A 20,923-nucleotide genomic window follows, 5' to 3' on the forward strand; every position below is an offset into this window, starting at 1 on the left:
AAAATAGTCCATGTAATATAGCCTAATGGCATCATCAAATTAATAAAATATACAGCAAATAAGAAATAAATGACAGAAAAAGGAATTACAGACAATATCTCTACAAATTATAATAATTATTACAAGATTAAAACTTGTAGATTATTTAAATAAGGCAAATGCATTGCACCAATACTAATGGTGTACATATATATTGCAGCCAGTTTAGACCAGTCATTTCATCCTCTTTAAGTACATAGAAAAGTCGTGTGAATGAAATATTGAAAGTTTCTCTCTGTCTCGTGACTGTGCGTGCAAAGTCAGCTGTGAAGCCAAGCAAATGTAAAAGTTAATGCAAAAATGGATACGATTAACGAACAACAAAAGCCGAATCCCAGACATTGGGATCCCAGAAAATGACACATCCTGGGAAATGCAGAAACCTAGCAAGACCAATTTTTTAAGTGCCAAAAAGGAGCATCTCGGTGGGTCTGCAGAGCACATGAGACTGTGTGTGTTGCCAGGTCTCACGCACACAGAACAAAACGGATAAACAAGAGAGGATTTTCCACTACTTAATCGATCGCGGATGTTTGGTTATAATAGGCAGATACAATATAGTGTAAAAGGATGGTAATAATAGAAAAAAAGTTCACTAAATATACTTGGATGGCAGTTATTATACCCAAGCGGCCTGCCAAAGTAAAGTCTATGTGTGGGAAACCACTGCAATATTTGTTTTCGATTGTCTACAGCAGGGGTGACCAACCCTGTTCCCGGAGATCGACCTTCCTGCAGATTTCAATTGCAACCCATATCACACACACCTGCCTGTAACTATCAAGTGCTGTTCAGGTCCTAATTAATTGGTTCAGGTGTGTTTGATCAGGCTTGGAGCTGAACTTTGCTGGAAGGTCGATCTCCAACAACAGTGTTGAGCACCACTGGTCTACAGAATAAACCATCTTCGTACAATGACTTGCCTAACTACCCTAACTTGCCTAATTAATCTAGTTAAGCCTTTCAAAGTTACTTTAAGCTGAATACTAGCATCTTGAAAAAAAAAATTCCGTTTAAACAGAAATTAGGCAAAAAAATATACAGGAGGGCTAATAATTCTGACTTCAACTGTATCTGTGTAAATTCAATACACAAAGGTGCCTTTAACCAGTGCGAAATGGAGCAAGATGAACCTTTGAATCTCTTTCAGATGCAGGCAATGAACTGGAAGAAGAAGATGATGACCCAGCATCCCACATGGAGCATCAGATGTCCTGCACGTCCCTCAATGATCTCCCAGGATCCCCTGCGGCCCACAGTCCTCCTGCTTCTGGAACGTCTCCTGTGTGGGAGATGGAGGCGCTCATGAACCCAGAATCCCAGGCTGAGTCCAGTGAGAGAACCTCAGGAGGGAACGATCCTGTAAAGCAGCAGATGGACGGGTCGAGGGCTTTAGAGAAGACTGAAGGTGGAGGAGCAGGGCTGACGCAGAGTTACGAATGTGTGGTGGTTGCTGCGCCCTTGACGAACCGACAGGAGAAGGATGATAGAGAGCGTTCATCCAGAGAGGCCGTCCCGTCGCTAGAGGCCGCCCCAGCACAGAATGAGCTGTTTGAGGGTCAGGATCTGCAGACGGTCATGGGTGGATGTGAGCTGCAGGACCAGCGCTCCACACTGGAGGGATCTCAGGTATGCTGAAAGTGGGGCTGCATGATATATTAATCACAATTGGGTCAGGTGTCATTTCTGTGTGGAGTTTGCGTGTTCTCCCTGTTTTTGCGTGGGTTTCCTCTTGGTGCTTCAGTTTCCCCCACAGTCCAAAGACATGCGCTATAGGTGAATTAAATAAACTAAATTGCCTATAGTGTATGAGTGTGTGTGAATGCGAGAGTGTATGGGTGTTTCCCAGCACTGGGTTGCAGCTAAAAAGGGCATCCGCTGTGTAAAACTAATGCTGAATAAGTTGGCTAACAGAAGTGGCACCCGTAGTCTTCTGCTGCTGTAGCCCATCTGCCTCAAGGTTGGACGTGTTGTGCGTTCAGAGATGCTCTTCTGAATACCTCGGTTGTAACGAGTGGTTATTTGAGTCACTGTTGCCTTTCTATCAGCTGGAACTAGTCTGGCCATTCTCCCCTGACCTCTGGCTTCAACAAGGCATTTGCGCCCACAGAACTGCCTCTCACTGAATATTTTCTCCTTTTCAGACCATTCTCTGTAAACCCTAGAGATGGTTGTGCGTGAAAATCCAAGTTGATCAGCAGTTTCTGAAATACTCTGATTCTGATGCTCGGTTTGAACTGCAGAAGATCGTCTTGACCTTGTCTACATGACTAAATGCGTTAAGTTGCTGCCATGTGATTGGCTGATTAAAAATTCGCGTTTACGAGCAGTTGGACAGGTGTACCTAATAAAGTGGCCTGTAAGTGGAATATAGTTTATTGTATAAATTACTGTGTGTGTATATATTAAGTGTTTACAACACCTTAATGAATGCTACAGCATCAACTATAGTAAACTGATAATCTGTAATAAATACTGTAGTGTACTTTAATTTTTACCACAGTAAACAGTTGTGTGTTGTAATATAACACACTCTATATTTACATACCCAAATTGTTCTGTTTATATTACTATAGTTCTTGTATTACCACACCATTTATAACATTGTCACAAAATATTAAGTACTTTACTATAGTATGATTCAAAAACACTATAGTATTCACTTCAAATTACTACAGTATTTTTTCCATGTGTGTGATGACAGAATTTACATTTGTTTGGGTGAGCTATCCACTTAATATGGAGTGTAACCACTCTCCGTTTAATCCTAATCATGAATGACATCACTTATTGTCCATTGTTTCTCTCCTCCATTCTTCCCTTAGCTGATCATAATTACAGGCCCCAGTTACGAGGCTCTGACGTCTGAAGGCATTCAGCTGAATGTGGGCGCCGCTGACGTCGAGGAGGTCACATGTACTCTGATCGGGGACATGTCCTATAATCAGATGTGCCCGTCTGGAGCCGCGTCACGTCCCAACGCCAGCACAGGTTTGACTGAGATCCTGTATTTCAGCTCTTCAACATGACTCACTGTGTACTGTTAGCTCTGTGTATGTGTGTGTGTATCAGTGTGTGTGTGTGTGGAGACTTTTTAACCACTTTCAACTACTTCCTTATGAGTTTGGTGTGTGTTTAACCAGTGCCAGTAAAGTAAGCTATTTTGGGGATTTTGAACTGGTAATATTTTAAGAGGCTCTGTTGATGTTTAATGCTTTCAGATCTGGCTGACAAGCATTTGTTGGAGCCCAGTGAAGAAACGCACTGTCCAAAGGAGCTCCAGCGATCCCTCAGTAGGTCAGTCACGTCTTGGCACAGGAGCCATGACCACATATTAAACGTCATGTCTCTGCGTTATTGTGCTTTTTTTCCTTTTCTTAATAGTTTTTTTCCCCACACAAAGCTTAGGGCTCAGAACATTTAGTTTTTTCGAAAGTAAAGACATTTTATAAAGCTATAAAATTTGATAAATCCTGTTTTCTGACAAATTCCACAAAATATTCAGGAAAAGTTTCACTGTCATTTTTTTGGGAGAAAAATTGGAGAGTCTTAGCTGGAATTTTATATTTATTTATTTATTTATTTATTTATTTATTTATTTATTTATTTATTTATTTATTTATTTATTTATTTATTTATTTATTTATTTATTCATTTATTTGTTTGTTTATTATTATTATTATTATTGTTATTATTATTATTATTATTATCATCAATAATATATTATTATTATTATTAATATTATTATTATTATTATTATTATTATTATTAAATTTTATTATATTATTATTATTATTATTATTATTATTATTATTGTTATTATTTTTATTATTATTTTATTTGATGATTTTTTTGTTATTATTTTTTAGTTATTATTATTTTATTTTAACTTTTATTTTTTGTTTTATTATTTATTTATTATTTTGTTGTTTTGTTTTATTATTTTAATAATTTTTTTTGTTTTATTATTTTATTTTATTATTTTTTTTATTATTTTATGATTTTATTATTATTTTATGATTTTATTATTATTATTATTATTATTATTATTTGATTATTTAATTTAATTTTTAGTTTTATTACATTTTTTATGTTTGTTTTATTAATTTATTATTATTATTAATTTTTTGTTTTTGTTTTATTATTTTATTTATTTGTTTTTATTATTTTATTTTATTATTTTATATTATATTATAACTTGCACTTTACTCTGAATACTAGTATCTTGCTGAATAACTCAAGATAGTATGTACTGTCTTTGTGGAAAAGACAAAAGAAATGTCAATAGAATTTTTTTTTAACTATTATGTATAAAAATCTATTGAAAACCCTCTATTTGGCTGCTATATATTCACAAAACTGTTAATTTAAATGCTTAAATAACTCGCATAGCTGTTTTTATTGCATTTTCAATTAAATAAATGCTGACCGTTGTTTCAAAAACCTCAAGAAATTGGTTGCACTTATAACAACTTTAATAGATGTGTAATAACTAGCTACTAACCCCGAAACTACCCTTAAAGCAAGCGGTGTCAAACGCACACAGTTCATGGAAAGTTTAGTTTCAACACATACCTTGTATTCATATTAGCCAGAAAGACTCGATTATCTAAACTCAGCTGGGCTGTGGCCTTCCAGGAACTGAGTTTAAAACCACACTCCCTGTGATTGTTCACTCAAAAATTATCATTTGCTCACTGTCAGGTGGTTTCACACTAGCCAGGTTTCCATCATAAAGTGAAATGAATCCTTTGGCCTTCAAAAAAACAAACAAACAAAAAAAAACTAATGAAAATCAAGTTGTTTGAGTGGCTAACTGCATAGATATTTACATTAGATGTTGCCTACCCTGTTGTGGCCTATTGGAAGGAATTTGTCAATAGAGCCGCCATTTTAGTACAGGGTAGCGCTCCTTTGAAATGAATGTAGGACCAAAGTGCAGTGGAGGACTGGCCATCCAGAGATGTATACAAGTTGGTCAGTATACAAATTTTTTTTTTTAAATTATGAAAATTATAATCTTACATTACTTTCCTATATCGATGGATAAGTGATTGCACGGGCATTGCCGACAAAGAGCATGTGTTCGTGTTTATGAAAATGTATTATCCACCCTACCTGTTAAATCTGATCTAATCCATGTCCTGAAACACACCCTTTCTCCCGCTTTCACTTCTCTATCTAACGGAGGGAGCAATTTGTTTGTGAATGAATCCCCGTTATGAACTACTCATGGCATCGCAGCATCTTGTTGTCATATTTGTTTTTCATTGCTTGCTGATTTTATTCAACAAAACTAGCATAAGCCGAGAACTTGGTGCAAGTTGGTGCTACTTTGCCTTATGGTCAGTGCACTGTATGTGTAAGTGACTGTATTATCATCAATACTTACAGTATTTAGCACAAAAATTCGTAACATACAAAATCATAAAAAAACTAAATCTTCCCTATGAAATGTTCTGCGTTTGTGCTTTGTTTGCTCATTATTACACCCGTACACATCGCTAAAGTCCAGCATCTTCACATTGGCTTTGGTCTTGACTAGTGTGGTTGAATGACTTTTGTCTTGGGAGCACTGTACAAATATGGCGGCGCTGTTGACGCATGCTCAGGGTCCGTATGCAATATCTAGTGTATATATCTATGGGCTAACTGTAGTATTGGTAACCTAGCAACCGACAGTAAAGAAAGCATAATGGAGTAATGTTCACTACATCAGAGTTTATTCGACAAATGCATTTCCATCTCCCATCAGTGTTGCCAGATGTAGCTGACTGATTCCAGCCCAAAAATGATCCAAAACCAGCTGAAATGCAAAAACAATCGCCCAGACATCTGAAGACTATCTTAAGCGGTTTGAAAGTTGTTCGAAAGGGGGGAGGAGTAAGAGATATGGCATGTTTTTGGGAGATCATAACCTGTTTATAAGTGAAGCCCGGGGGGATGGGAGATCTGGAACTGGGGGGTGCGCTTTTGCAAAAGTGCCCAAATTTTCACTACCTGCATATGTCATTTTTTACTCGCACAATCGAATTCAAAACCACCAAACTGGGTGGGAAACCGCCCAATCTGGTAACAGTCTCCCATTATTCCTATTATTATTCCCATTATAGTCCAAAAGGCAGCATAAAATCTTAGCATAAAATTTAGTTTACATTACTCGCTTCAAATATGAATTATTTATTTTATTTATTTATTTTTTTTGTGCATTAACACAGGGGGATGGAAACCTAGATACTTTAAAATGCTTTTTTATATATATATAGATAGATATATATAGATAGATAGATAGATAGATAGATAGATAGATAGATAGATAGATAGATAGATAGATATGTATAGATAGATGTGTGTATATATATATATATATATATATATATATATATATATATATATATATATATATATACTGGCTAGTGTAATAGCCTAGTGGTTAGTGCGCCAACATATGGTGCAGTAGCACGTCAGGGTGTCTTGAGTTCGATTCCGGCTCGGAAAAAAGGCCAAAAATAAATCTTAAAAAAAAAACATTTACTTAACAGTTCCAAGTTACAATATGGTTACTCTCTTTTTAAAGTAAACTCACCTTGTCACTTTTAAGGCAACAGTTGTACTCGCTTTAAGTAAATAATCACTCTTTACAGTGTACTGTGGAATTTAATGGCTACCAGTTTCCATAATTCTTTAAAAAAATTGTGTTCTTCAAAAGAAAAAACTCCCAAACAGGTTTGGAAATAGTAGGATGTAAGTAAATGATAAAATATTTTGTGTTTTTATGCCTTTAAACTACCTCTTTTTTAACTTTAACCCATATAATTGCTATGTGGTATAGACCATTTTGAGGGATGTAAACAAAAACAACGGTCCTAACGAATTTCCTGTTTTACGTTTTTAATTTCTACAGCTTCCGAGAATCCAAAAAGTGCCACACATTGCTAAATAAAGTTATGATAGCCGTTTTAACATTAAGTTATGATTGAATTGCCTCTTGTTATCTTTAAAAAATAGTTTGACAACAAGCAGGAAATGTTCATGTGCTAATGACATCACCACATTGAAATGGTCTACAGTACTTAAGTTCACTTTAAGTGCACATACTGTAAAAAAAGACCAAAAAAATTAAAACCAGTGGTGTATCAGTAGTGTATTTACTCAAATTCTTAGAATTTAGAGTACTGACTGTGTACCCGCCTTGACCGTTTTCGTTATGTCTCTGAGAACATACCAGATTTTCCTGTTATTAAATGACACCTTATGATGGCGAAACTCTGGGATGTGATTCTTTAGCATGTGTCAGTAAAACAAATGAAACAAATTCTATAAGTTATATGTTATGACAAAATAAATTATACACTGTAAAACCCAACAGTCAACTTTATTAAATGAAATGAGTGTGGTTAACTCAAAATTTACTGAAAGTTAATTCTACTCATTTGAAATGAGTTTTGAACTCAGTGTTGAAGGTAATGAGTTAACTGAATACCTAATTATACCTCATTAAATAGAGTAAGTTCACTGTACTCATATAGATTAGTTTTTTAACTCAAATGGTTTGAGTTACCTTATTGAGTTTTACAGTATATGTCAAGACATCTTTTATTAAACCTTTTCTACTGCTTTAAGTTTTTATTTTGTGGAATCTGGTAGAATTCAGTATCTATATTGTGTCATACGTGATCAGTTTGGAATCGTGACAACACAAGTCAGAACATGATGCTATTCAAACACAAAGCTTTACCAGGAACATCACTTGCGCAGCTCTTGTTAGGATGTGTTGATCATAATTATAGAAATGAGCTTCTGCTTCTATGTTTGTAAATTCAGTCATCCGCAGAACTGTGATTGTGATCTTATTCTTATTTCCCCATTATAAAAGGGATATTCATTCAATTATTTTCCTTTGGTTTAGTCGCTATTTCAAAGGTCGCCACAGTAGACTGAACCGCTAACTATTCCAGCATAGTTTTATGCAGTGGATGCCCTTCTATCCACAGCCCAGTACTGGGAAACACCCATACACTCTCACTTTCATACACTATGGCCAATTTAGTTTATTCAATTCAACAATACTGCATGTTTTTTGTCTGTGGGGGAAACCGGAGCACCCGGAGGAAACCCTTGTGAACAAAGAGAGAATATGCAATCTCCACATAGAAACGCCAACTTGCCTTTCAGGACTCAAACTAGCAACCTTCTTGCTGTGAGGTGATAGTGCTAACCACTGAGCCACCGTGCCATCTACCTATAAAAGGGGTAGTTAACTAAAAAGTTCTGTCATTATTTACTCATCCTCCATTTGCTTCAAACCTGTTCGAGTTTCTTTTCTCTGATGAACAAGAAGGAAGATGAATGATGGATGAAAAAACATCCATTGACTTCCATAGTATTTTTTTATTCCTAAGTCAATGGGGTCGCATTTTTATGCACTTTATTTCCAATGAAGGCATGTAGAAAAATAGAGTTCTAAAATAATGTTTTCCGGGCGCACGTAGTTGAAATCATCTCAACTTTTTAGAATGTCGCAAGTGCACTGTGAATCGTGTGACTAGAACTAACCAATCAGCTTCATACCTTAATAAAATATACATATAGCAAGAAATAATAACTTGACTTCTAGTTGATCATTTGGAAAAGTGGCAGAAGGTCGATTTTTCTGTGAATCATCTGTTGAACTGCATCCCAATCATCACTAATACTGCAGAAGACCTACTGGAACCCGCATGGACCCAATATTCTCACAAAAATCAGTCAAATTTGGTAAAGAAAAAGTAGTGTTTTGGGGTTACATTCACTATGGTGTGTGCGAGAGATCTGCAGAGTGGATGGCAACATCAACAGCCAAAGTTATCAAGACATTTGTGCTGCCCATTACATTACAAACCACAAGTTTTCAGCAGGATAGCGTTCCTTCTCATACCTCAGCCTCCACATTAAAGTTCCTGAAAAGCAAAGAAGGTCAAGTGCTCCAGGATTGGCCAACCCAGTCACCAAATATGAAAATTATTTAGCATGTCTGGGGTAAGATGGAGGTGGCATTGAAGATGAATCCAAAGAATCTTGATGAACTCTTGGAGTCCTGTAGGAACGCTTTCTTTGCCATTCAAGATGACTTTATTAATAAGTGATTTGAGTCAATGCAAAGATGTCTGGATGCAGTCCTCCAAGCTCATGGGAGTCATACACAATATTCATTCTTTTTCCACTGCACCATGACTTTATATTCTATACTGTACATTATTTCGGTTAAGTAACAAGACTTTTGTCTAAGCAAAGTCAGACCTTACTGTCATAATTAAATAATTCAAAATCAAGGCATGATTATATTTTATTTTGGTAAAATAAGCTAAATGTAGAGGCCTTTGCCTTTCATATAAACCACTTCTGAGACCAAATGATCAAGCGAAAGTCAAGTTATTATTTGTTGTTCCTAAAACTTGGATGGGCGACAAGACTATTGTCAGGTAGTGTAGATTAATTAAAAAACACTGTAGTGCTTTTTAGTTTTCTTTATTAATAAAGGTTGTTTCAGAGCTGCAGCAATGGTTTGTCATCTTCTGAGAGAACAATTGATGAAGCCTGAGTGCAAATTGCATTGAAATTAAAACTCACTTTGAAAGCTTTCAAAAAGTTGAGGTGTTTTCAATTAGGTGTTGATGGGAAAACTCTATTTTGCCATGCGCATCCATTGGAAATAAAGCAAAAAACATGATATGTAAACGACCCCATTGACTTCCATTGGAATAAAAAATACTATGGAATTCTAACTTTTTTTCAACGCCTCAAGATTTCCAGGCACTTTTAGACACTATGTGAGTGTGTGTGTGTGTGTGTGTGTGTGTTCATCAAATGAAAAGACATTCATAAATGAGTACATTTTCTTTGTCCTTAATAAATGTTGTGTACCAGGTCTAAAAGGAGCCGGCGGGGTCCAGTGATCGAGGCGGACGGCATGTTGAAGATGTTTCACTGCCCATATGAAGGCTGCAGTCAGGTGTATGTGGCCATCAGCAGTTTCCAGGTCAGCTCATGTTCACAATACACATCTGAGGAGAATCCCTGTGAGCACAAAGACACACACAAATAGCTGAAAATAGAAGCTGGAAAATTACGTCACGATTTAAAACCTGACCGACCAGGTATTTGGTCCGTTTCATTGTTCATCACAAAGCAGACATTCTTATTGTTTATTAAACCTTAGTAACGGGAACTAATATGTGCCTTGGGATGGGGCTGGTTAAGCATTGTAAGGGCTTGGATGTTAATCTGATAATTATTTATTGGATTAGTTAACTTTTGGCATATCCGGGTAAATGTGTAGATGATAAATGCATATGTAGTTACAAATGTGTGTCATCTGTTATTATTATTATTATTATTATTATTATTATTATTATTATTATTATTATTATTATTATTATTATTATTATTATTATTATTATTTTTAACCAAAGAATTATTATTATAATTATTAGCCCACCTTTGAATTAGTTTCTTCTTTTTTAAATATTTCCCAAAAGATGTTAAACAGAGCAAGGAAATTTTCACAGTATGTCTGATAATATTTTTTCTTCTGGAGAAAGTCTTATTTGTTTTATTTCGGCTAGATTAAAAGAAGTTTTTAATTTTTTAAAAACCATTTTAAGGTCAAAATTATGAGCCCCTTCAAGCTATATATTTTTTCGATAGTCTCCAGAGCAAATCAACATTATAAAATAACTTGCCTAATTACCCTAACCTGCCTAGTTAATCTAATTAACCAAGTAAAGCCTTTAAATGTCACTTTAAGCTGTATAGAAGTGTCTTGAAAAATATCTAGTCAAATATTATTTACTGTCATCATGGTAAAGATAAAATAAATCAGTTATTAGAGATGAGTTATATATATAATATATATATATATATATATATATATATATATATATATATATATATACGCACGCACGCACGCACGCACGCACGCACGCACACACACACACATCCATTCCACACATGTATACATATGTACATACATAAAAATATGGAATTAACCTCGTGAATAAAATAAATAAATAAATAAAACAAGATAAAAGGTTGCCAAACTTATTCTCTCAATGATGCATATATATATATATATATATATATATATATATATATATATATATATATATATATATATATATATACACGCACATATCCATTCCACACATGTATTCATATGTACATACATAAAAATATGGAATTAACCTCGTGAATAAAATAAATAAATAAATTATGGATAGTTATATTGTTGTTGTTTTCAAAGATCTGTTTTTGTAACTGAAGTGTGTGTCATTTTTTTTCAATTTCCTAAATTACATTTTAAATAAAATATTAAATTAACTTAAATTAAATATTCGAATAAATTATAAATTAAATTTTAACTTAAATTATAAAATTAACTTAAATTAAATGTAATGTTAAATATTAAATAAAATATCAGATTATAAATTCAATAAATTTTTAATTAAATTATATATTGAATTAAGTGACATTACATTTTAAATAAAATATTAAGTTAACTTAAATTATATATTCAATTAAATTGTACTATATATATACACTGTACTATATATATATATATATATATATATATATATATATATATATATATATATATATATATATATATATATATATATATATATATATATATATATATATATATATATATATATATATATATATACACACACACATATACACACACACACACACACACACACACACACACACACACACACACATATCCATTCCACACATGTATACATATATACATACATAAAAATATGGAATTAACTTTGTGAATAAAATAAATAAATAAATAAAATAAGATAAAAGGTTGCCAAACTTATTTTCTCAATGATGCATAACCTCTAGATTTATGCAAATGTTCAATTATGGATAGTTATATTGTCGTTGTTTTCAAAGATCTGTTTTTGTAATTGAAGTGTGTGTCATTTATTTTTCCATTTCCTCAACTTCTGCTAATATTGTGAACCATTCGTCTTTAGTTGGTGGGTCTTCTTTATACCATTTGCGGCTTCTGTTGAACACAAAGAAAGATATTTTGAACAATGTTGGAATACTGTAACCAATGACTTTCATAGTAGGAAAAATAAACACTGTGGAAGTCAATTGTTACTGGTTTCAAACATTCTTCAAAACGTCTCCCTCTGTATTCAACTGTAAATAGAAACTCTTAGAGGGTTTTACAAGTGGAAGATGAGTAAATGATGGCGGAATTTTCAGTTTTGGGGAAACTGGAAGGAAAAAAAAAACACTGAAAGTCAATGGTTACCAGTTTCAAACATTCTTCAAAATATCATCTTTTGTGTTCAGCTGAAAAAAAGAATACTTAAAGGGTTGAAACAAGTGGAGGATGAGTAAATGATGACAGAATTTTCCTTAATATTGGCACTCTTGGTATTATATGAGCTGGTAAATAAGTCTGTGAAAATAATATCTTTATTATTTAATATTTTGGTATTTAGTTCAAATATGATTGGAAACAAACAATTGCTCATTTTAATCAAAAATCTAATATCTTTTTAAAATAAGTGGGTTCTACAAATATTGACATGGCTTCATTACATTTCATTTGAGCAGAACTTAAATTTCCTTTATTATTTTATTTAAAAGTAATACACATGAGTGACTGGAAGCACTAAATTACACAAGCATGACCTCATGTTTACAGGCAGTGTTTGGTGTAAGTGGTTACATAGTAAGTAGTTGCTTTAATTAAATACTTATTCAATGACAAAGTAAAGTAAGGGATTGCTTTTCAGGTCATTTAATTACAATTTTACATGACATGCTTATGTACTTTCCTATTAATATTGTAAGTAAATGTAACATTTCTGTAAAAAATCAATATAAAAGTATTTATTTATTCAAACATCAAATAAAAAGTCATATTTCAAAGCACTTCATGGGACCTTTAATAATGTGTGTAAAGGGAAAGTTCATGAAAAGAAAATCTACAGTTTATTTACTCTCCATCAGACCACTAATGGTTTAGGGGACTTTACTTCAGTAGAACATTAAGAAGATTTTCAGCTGAATCTGTGGTTCTTGGTGATTTCTTATAATGCAGGTCAATGTTTACTGTATTTTGAGATTAAATATAAACCCATAGAAACAAGGACAAATCAATAGCCATGGCTCCTGAGGATACACTGAGGTCTTATGAAGCCAAATAATCAGTCTTTGCAAGGAAATTATCATTGTTTATATTATTATTAGCTTTGATCGCATGCACAAATGTAGTGAGTACGAGCTTCTGGTTGTTTTCACTCACTCAGCCTTATATGTAAGAAAATATGTTGCGTGTTTCAGGATTTTCTTTTAAAGTACAGGGAATAATTAGATTATCTGCTTCTGCCTATAGGGTGAATGGTCATTTTTAATGTAGTTTTCTTTTGTATGTTGGACAGAATCACGTGAATCTGGTGCACAGGAAAGGCCGAACCAAAGTCTGTCCTCATCCAGGCTGCGGGAAGAAGTTTTATCTGTCCAACCATCTTCATCGACACATGATCATACACTCAGGTACATCCACAGTTAAATTAATATTACATTTATGTTTACATTTAGTCATTTAGCGGACGCTTTTATCCAAAGCGACTTACAAATGAGGACAAGGAAGCAATTTACACAACTTTAAGAGCAGCAGTGAATAAGTGCTATAGACAAGTTTCAGGTGTGTAAAGTCTAAGAAGCAAAGCATTAGTGTGTTTTTTGCAAAGCACACAGTTTTTTTTTTTTTGAGAGAGTACAGTTAGTGGTATAGCCAGAGAGGCAGTTACAGATTAGGATTTAATTTAATTTAATTTAATTTAATTTAATTTAATTTAATTTAATTTAATTTAATTTAATTTAATTTAATTTAAAATTTTAAATTAAATAAAATTTAAATTAAATTATGAATTAAAATTTAAAATACATTATAAATTAAATAAAAAGTTTTAATTAAATTATAAAATTAACTTTAAATATAAAATTAAATATTATTATATTTAATATTATTAATATTAAATTAAATTTTAAATTAAATTATAATTTTTTTATGAATTATAAATTCAATTCAATTACATTACATTTTAAACAAAATATTGAATTAACTAAAATTAAATATTCAATGAAATATTCAATTAAATTATAAATTAAATTATAAAATTACCTTAAATATACATTTAAATTTTAAATTAACTTAAACTAAATATTTAATATTAAAATAAATTATGAATTAAATTTTGAATCAAATTATGAATTAAATTAAATGACATTTTAAATAAAATATTAAATTAACTTAAATTAAATATTCGAATAAATTATAAATTAAATTAAATTTTAACTTAAATTATAAAATTAACTTAAATTACATGTAAAGTTAAATATTAAATAAAAGATCAAATTATAAATTCAATAAATTTTTAATTAAATTATATATTGAATTAAGTGACATTACATTTTAAATAAAATATTAAGTTAACTTAAATTATATATTCAATTAAATTATAATAAATAAATAAAAAAATTTAATTAAATTATAAAATTAACTTAAAAAATGATTGTTTGACTGAATTATCACGAGTTAAATCACAAGCATCATTAGTCTATAATTTATCCATTATATTAAATGTATAATATTCAATGTCACATATTACTTTGGTTATTGTTTATCCAAGTAATCAAATTTAAAACTATTTTATTTTCTTCACTTTTATTTCAGTTTCTTATTTATTATTTCAGTTTAGACTGACAACTGAAATGTTAATGATGGTTTATTAGATACGTTTTATAATGTGCTTTTTTGTCTAAAATGTCCTTATTTTAGTTTTATTAATGGTAATAACTAAATAAACATATAATACCTGAAGAAGTGAAATGTTAGGCAGATTATTAAATGTGAAACCTTTACAATATACTGTGTAGATTTTTCCTTCCACAAGTATCAATAGACAAGTTATCATTTTATCCACAAGTTATCATCAAGTGTATAAGTTCAATGTTACCTAAAGTGCACCGCATTTGTTATTTATTGTAAATATATGTATTTGAGGAATCAAAAACCATTTTTTCGTTTGATGCAGGTGTGCGAGATTTTATATGTGAAACATGTGGCAAGTCCTTCAAGCGTAAGAATCATTTAGAGGTGCACAGACGAACACACACCGGAGAGACGCCGTTACAGTGAGTTCACTCAAACAACACACACACACACACATCTGCTGTTTTTACAGTGCCTCTATTATGCTATTTTAATAGTTCTAATTTTATTTTGGAGGTCTCCTACAATAGAATCCAAGGTCAAACACTTCAGTTTCCTCATTGTTCTCACAGTGTCTGAAATAGTTTGTTCAAGGATCTTATCTGTCTAAACCCTGCCTTTTCTAGAGTCTGATTGGATGAATTGATTTCTCAGCTGTGTAAATGTGTATTTGCTGGATAAGTTGCCGGTTCATTCCACTGTGGCGACCACAGATGAATAAAGGGACTAAGCCGAAGAAGAATGAAAGAATATACAAAGTAATACGAATTATATACGCATTGAAACAGGAAGACAACACATTATATATGCATTAGAACATACAAAGTAACACACATTATATACGCATTCAAGTACAAAATAATACTAATGATATATGAATGAAAACAGAAAAATTACGCATTTTATTTATCTATATATATATATATATATATATATATATATATATATATATATATATATATATATATATATATATATATATATATATATATATAAAGTATAAAGTATAAATATAAAAAGTATAAATATAAAAAGTGAAAATTGTTTGTTTTTGCGTTTTTCCAGCAAATTCGTTATTTCACTTGTAAACAAATTTTTTAGGCTGCAAATTTTTTAGGTCACTTCGATTAGATCCTTGTGTGTAATCCAGCGTGTAGACAGGATGTCTGTACCTGCGAGTACATCGTGACGTCTCTGAGTGTGCTGCATTCATTCATGAAAAAGACTTGGTTCAATCCAATCAGTGCGCTCTATTGTGTATGCGGTGCAACTTCATTAATATACATGATAGCTTCAAAGACCGTTTTTACCTGTACAGTGTTTAGAGGGCAGAGAGACGCCACATTGTGTTGCCAAAACAAGTGGAAGAAGAGGAATTGTTTGGAGACACAGGTTGTCAGTATTGCTTTTACAATTTGCTGCATGGAAGGTTTTGTTTTCATGCATTTCCTCGCTATGAGAGCGCAGCTGGACTCACGTGTGGATTACAGTGCATGCGACGCGCAACAAAAATACGTGTCTGAGGAACATGTTTTACCTGAGAGCTTTTCGAGAGATTTGCCGCTTGTCTCCTTTTAATAAAGACGCGGTTCCAGTTGGTGTTGATTTGTCCTGTCTCTACAGATTTGGTAAGTTAGCGATCTGTTGTCTTTGTTTGTTTATTCAGAGGCAAAGTTAGTTTGTATCATCAGCAGTACTCTTTCAGTTTTTAAAGATGGACCTTAGTCAAATGATTTCTAAGTTACTGAAGTTTACAGTACGTTAATATCACTGCAATATTATCTATACACACAGCTTTCTGATGCCTCCTACCAAGTGCGTCTAAGTTCCTGAGAAATGCGGAGGGTTTTTTTCTCTCATTTGCCGTGCGGTATCAAACATTGCTTTAAAAATACACGCTTCCAGCAATTCCTCGAATCAAATATCTCGTTTGTCACAAGGGGCATGAATGAAATGTTCCTGAATGAAAGTGCCAAACTGCAGTTAAAGTCCACCATTAAATAATTCAATTCAATTCACCTTTATTTGTATAGCGCTTATACAATGTAGATTGTGTCAAAGCAGCTTCACATAAAGGGTCATAGTAAATAGTAACAGTGTAGTTCAGTTTGTAGTGTTTAAGTTCAGTTCAGTTTAGCTCAGTTCAGTGTGGTTTAATAATCACGACTGAGAGTCCAAACACTGAAGAGCAAATCCAACGATGCGCAGCTCTACAGATCCCGAACCATGCAAGCCAGTGCCGACAGCAGAGAGGGGAAAAAAAACTTCACTGAATGGCGAAAGTGAAGAAAAAAAAAACCTTGAGAGAAACCAGACTCAGTTGGGCACGATCATTTTAATTTCTCAGCTGGCCAAACGTCTTGTGCAGAGCTGCAGTCTCAGTGGCAGAGGCTGGAAGCTGGCCTCAGCGAAGACTCGTCTGTCTCTGGAGCGTCACAGGAATCAGTCTCATGTTCTCCACTCTTCCATGACCATCACAGTAGCTGCTCAGGATTCGGCCAGGTCCAGGATATGGAAACCTTGGGATCATCTCGTCGTTGGTCTTGGATCGAATCAGTGACTCTGCATAGTCTGAGGGCCTCGGGAAGAGTATCCCCAGGTGGAAATGGAGAATAAAGAAAATATAATTTGGCAAATAATTCAATTACTGATGTCCATGTAAACACAGTCACTGTCTTTCTGCCCTGCATCTGTGTGTTTGTTTTGCCTCAGCACGTGCCCAAACGGAAACTCCCATTTTTATGCAAATTTTCATGCTTTCCCTCCTCCGACACTCCCACCTAAACAGAGCTGGACAAACCCACTTTCCTGACTTTTTCCAAACTAAAGGTGTGAAAACACCCTGCTGACACAGAGGGGTTTCGTGGCCCTTTAAAGGAGTTTTCTGGGAAAAACTGGAGTGTATATACACACATATACGCTGCACTCCGACTACTTCAATATTGTTAAGTCGTGGTGGGCATTTCGCTTTGTCTCGCGCTGAACACTGTCGACCAATCGCAACAGACGGTAATCGGTCCAATCAGTGCAGATTAGCTTCGTGCTTGGCAGGGGTTTGTGAACAAATGAATCGCTGAACGAATCATAAGGGAGTCACTGGGGTAATTAGGTGAGAATAAATACATATTATAAGACAATGAAAATGTTTTTTGACCTTGCATGCAGATCAGACTGTTGTTGGAGACCCTTACAACCAAAATATGACCCTTTTTAATGTATAATAGGCGCTCTTTATTGCAGTTAATGGTTTTGCGCCTTCATATTTATGTGAGATTTTAAAGGTTCATAAACTTAGCAGGGCCCTACGATCGGCATTCCAGTTGTCGCTGGAGGTCCCCAGATCCAGGTATTAATTTCTACAGCTTCCGAGAATCCAAAAAAAGTCACATATTGATAAATAAAGTTATGATAGCTGGTTTAAAATGAAGTTATGATTGAATTGCCTCTTGTTACAATTTCGAAATAGTTTGATAACAAGCAGAAAATGTTAATGGGCCAATGACATGACCACATTGAAATGGTCTATAGAACTTCGTATCATCACAAAATTGTTTTCAGCAAAACTTAATACCTATTTATTTAGAATAGCTTTTAAAATTTAGCAGTGCAAAATGCTGGTTTATTGACATTCTTATTTAGATTGTGTTCTGACCATTTTATGTGTTAATGTGTAGTTTAGTTTAAATGCTGTAAAGCACTTTGTGCAGCCCCCTGGTTGTAGTATGGTTGAAACTAATAATAAAGTTTCCAAGTAAGATCAACTGGAGTAGATGGATCCTGTTATTGTTTCATAATCTTTTTTTTTTTTTTTGCAGCAGTCAGAAGAAGAAAGTGAATATAAATGTTTTTAATTATTCAGTTTGAGTCAGTATGGTGTATAAAAAAGCAGGCCAAAAATATGAGACAAACTGCTTCAGGGCAGAATTTTTACAGATCCCTTGAAAGGATGTGGTGGTAAAAAAATAGGGGAGTGGAAAAAGATAATATTTTCAAATCTTTCAAATGTGTGACCTCACAAAATCTGTCGAGTTTGACAAATACATCCTGCTCACTTTACATCTTGCAGTGGTTTAGTAATGCTTACTATATGGAGAAGTTCATAGAGTTTGCATAAAATGTATTAAGAAAGTGATATTAATGAGACCAAATCTGGGAAACCTTTTAATTAAAAATGTATAAGAAACTTTATTATTCTTCCATTGCATTGATACTCTGGGTTCATGTTTGTCTGCACACAGAATCAACCTATATTGTTAAATAAAATGTGGTTTTGAAATTAAGTATGGTGATTAAGGCCCTGCCTCCTACTACAGGAGCCAATCAGCAATTGCTATAGACTGAGGATCCTCTGGTGGAGGGACTGGGATGGAGTTTCTTCAGTTTTTGTGTGACTCGAACGTTTAGAAATGAAACTAAAAAGACAGTTGTAGTTTAAAGGGCATCTATGGTGTAAAATCTACTTTTCAAGATGTTTGGACAGACATATGTGTAGTTATAGTGTATAGACCGTCATATTGGGGTGATATAAACACACCCATTCCTTTTTTATCAATTTAACAACATAAAAATGGTCAACCAATTGGAGCGGTTTTTAGATTGACCGCAACTAGACGTAGGAGTGCGGTCCCCCCGCCCACCAATATTGATTGACAGCTGCGTATTAACATGTCTCTGTAATAATGCGTGTAATCATATCAACAAGACGGGATGTGCGCAAAGCAACCGGGAATAAAAGGTCTGTTCAGCTCTCTGTGATCATCAATCTTCATCAAATGTGGTCATGAGTGAGTTTTGCAAGTTTAAAATGTTTTAAAACATGTTAATGAATTACAGTGATTTACTTCATCAGTTATAACAATTATAAAGGAAGACGCTTCAATCCCGGTTTGTGGACGTTGAATCAGGTTTATTTTGTACATCAACATAACAGATATCCATACAGCAGTGGAGATTAACCTGTATCCTGTCACATTTGCGTGCAAAAACAGTGCAAAGCTGCGTGCATGCATGCATGCGTGTGTGTGTGTGTGTGAACTCTAACAACATTATGTGTGACTCATTGTTGCAACTCCAAAACAAATGCATCAAATACTCATTGGTAAAGTTCTTACTGTAGTATTTCTCACAAACGTTACGTGAGATCTGCTTGCTTCTTGTCTGTCTGTTGTCTGAAGCAGCCGAGGGAGGAGATTAAGGCACGCTGACACGCGGACTAGCCTTAAAGCCACAGTGCACAAAAACCACTACCTGATGCTCAGAGCTATAAAATAGAAACTTGTGAAAGGTATAATAAGTAATCTGATGGGTGTTTTGAGCTGAAACTTTACAGACACATTCTAAAGACCAGCGATGGAAAGAGTACTGAAAAATCATACTTAAGTAAAAGTACCATTACTTGCCTAAAAATGTAGTGCGAGTAGAGTAAAAGTATCTGTTGTAAATATTACTCAACGTATGAGTAAAATGTAGCCCTTTCAAAAGTACTCAAGAGTAGTGAATGGTGAGTATTACGCTGTTAAACGTTGATGCGTTTACATGTAATTTGTGGATGTGTGTAAACGTAACATTCTGTCGTGCATTTAGTTATTGTCCAGCAGGCACACAATGTCATAAGATGTTAATATTAGGTTAGATTTAGGTCGTGATGTCAGGTGACACACAGTCAACAACTAGCCAGCGTCTAAGGATGTTATTTTAATGTCCAATAATGGCGTGAAATGACGTTGATATTTGGTTGATTTTAGGTTGTTAGAAAGTGACCAAAATCCAACGTCGAGCCAACATCTTAAACCAACGTCATATTGAAGTCAAATACTGACATTTATTCATCAGTTATGGCAACCAAAATCCAATGTTTGATAGACGTCATAGTGGTTAAGTCCACACAACATCAAGCTGTAACATCGTTAGACATTGATATTTGGTTGGTTTTAGGTTGGATATTGGACATTGACGTCGGTCTGACGTTGAGTTCTGACGTCAACCCGATTTTCATTTCCAAATAAAATACAACCCCCCCTCCCCCCATGACGTTGGGGTACAACATCAATCTGACGTCATGTTGATGTCTTGTGCTCCGGTTTACCCGCAGGT

At 33.7% G+C, this 20,923-nt stretch overlaps 1 protein-coding gene across 1 annotated transcript in view; it reads left to right on the top strand.

Moving 5' to 3' along the window:
- znf653 (zinc finger protein 653) overlaps nt 1–20,923 on the top strand; it is a 38,618-nt gene that overhangs the window by 10,574 nt on the left and 7,121 nt on the right. The window contains exons 5-10 of the mRNA XM_056453174.1: nt 1,190–1,668; nt 2,865–3,030; nt 3,261–3,336; nt 9,946–10,057; nt 13,494–13,608; nt 15,153–15,252. Coding sequence (XP_056309149.1) covers nt 1,190–1,668; nt 2,865–3,030; nt 3,261–3,336; nt 9,946–10,057; nt 13,494–13,608; nt 15,153–15,252 — 1,048 coding nt within the window. The remainder of the gene's footprint in view (nt 1–1,189; nt 1,669–2,864; nt 3,031–3,260; nt 3,337–9,945; nt 10,058–13,493; nt 13,609–15,152; nt 15,253–20,923) is intronic.

This window comes from Danio aesculapii, chromosome 3 (genome assembly GCF_903798145.1).
Source record: "Danio aesculapii chromosome 3, fDanAes4.1, whole genome shotgun sequence".
Lineage (NCBI taxonomy): Eukaryota > Metazoa > Chordata > Actinopteri > Cypriniformes > Danionidae > Danio > Danio aesculapii.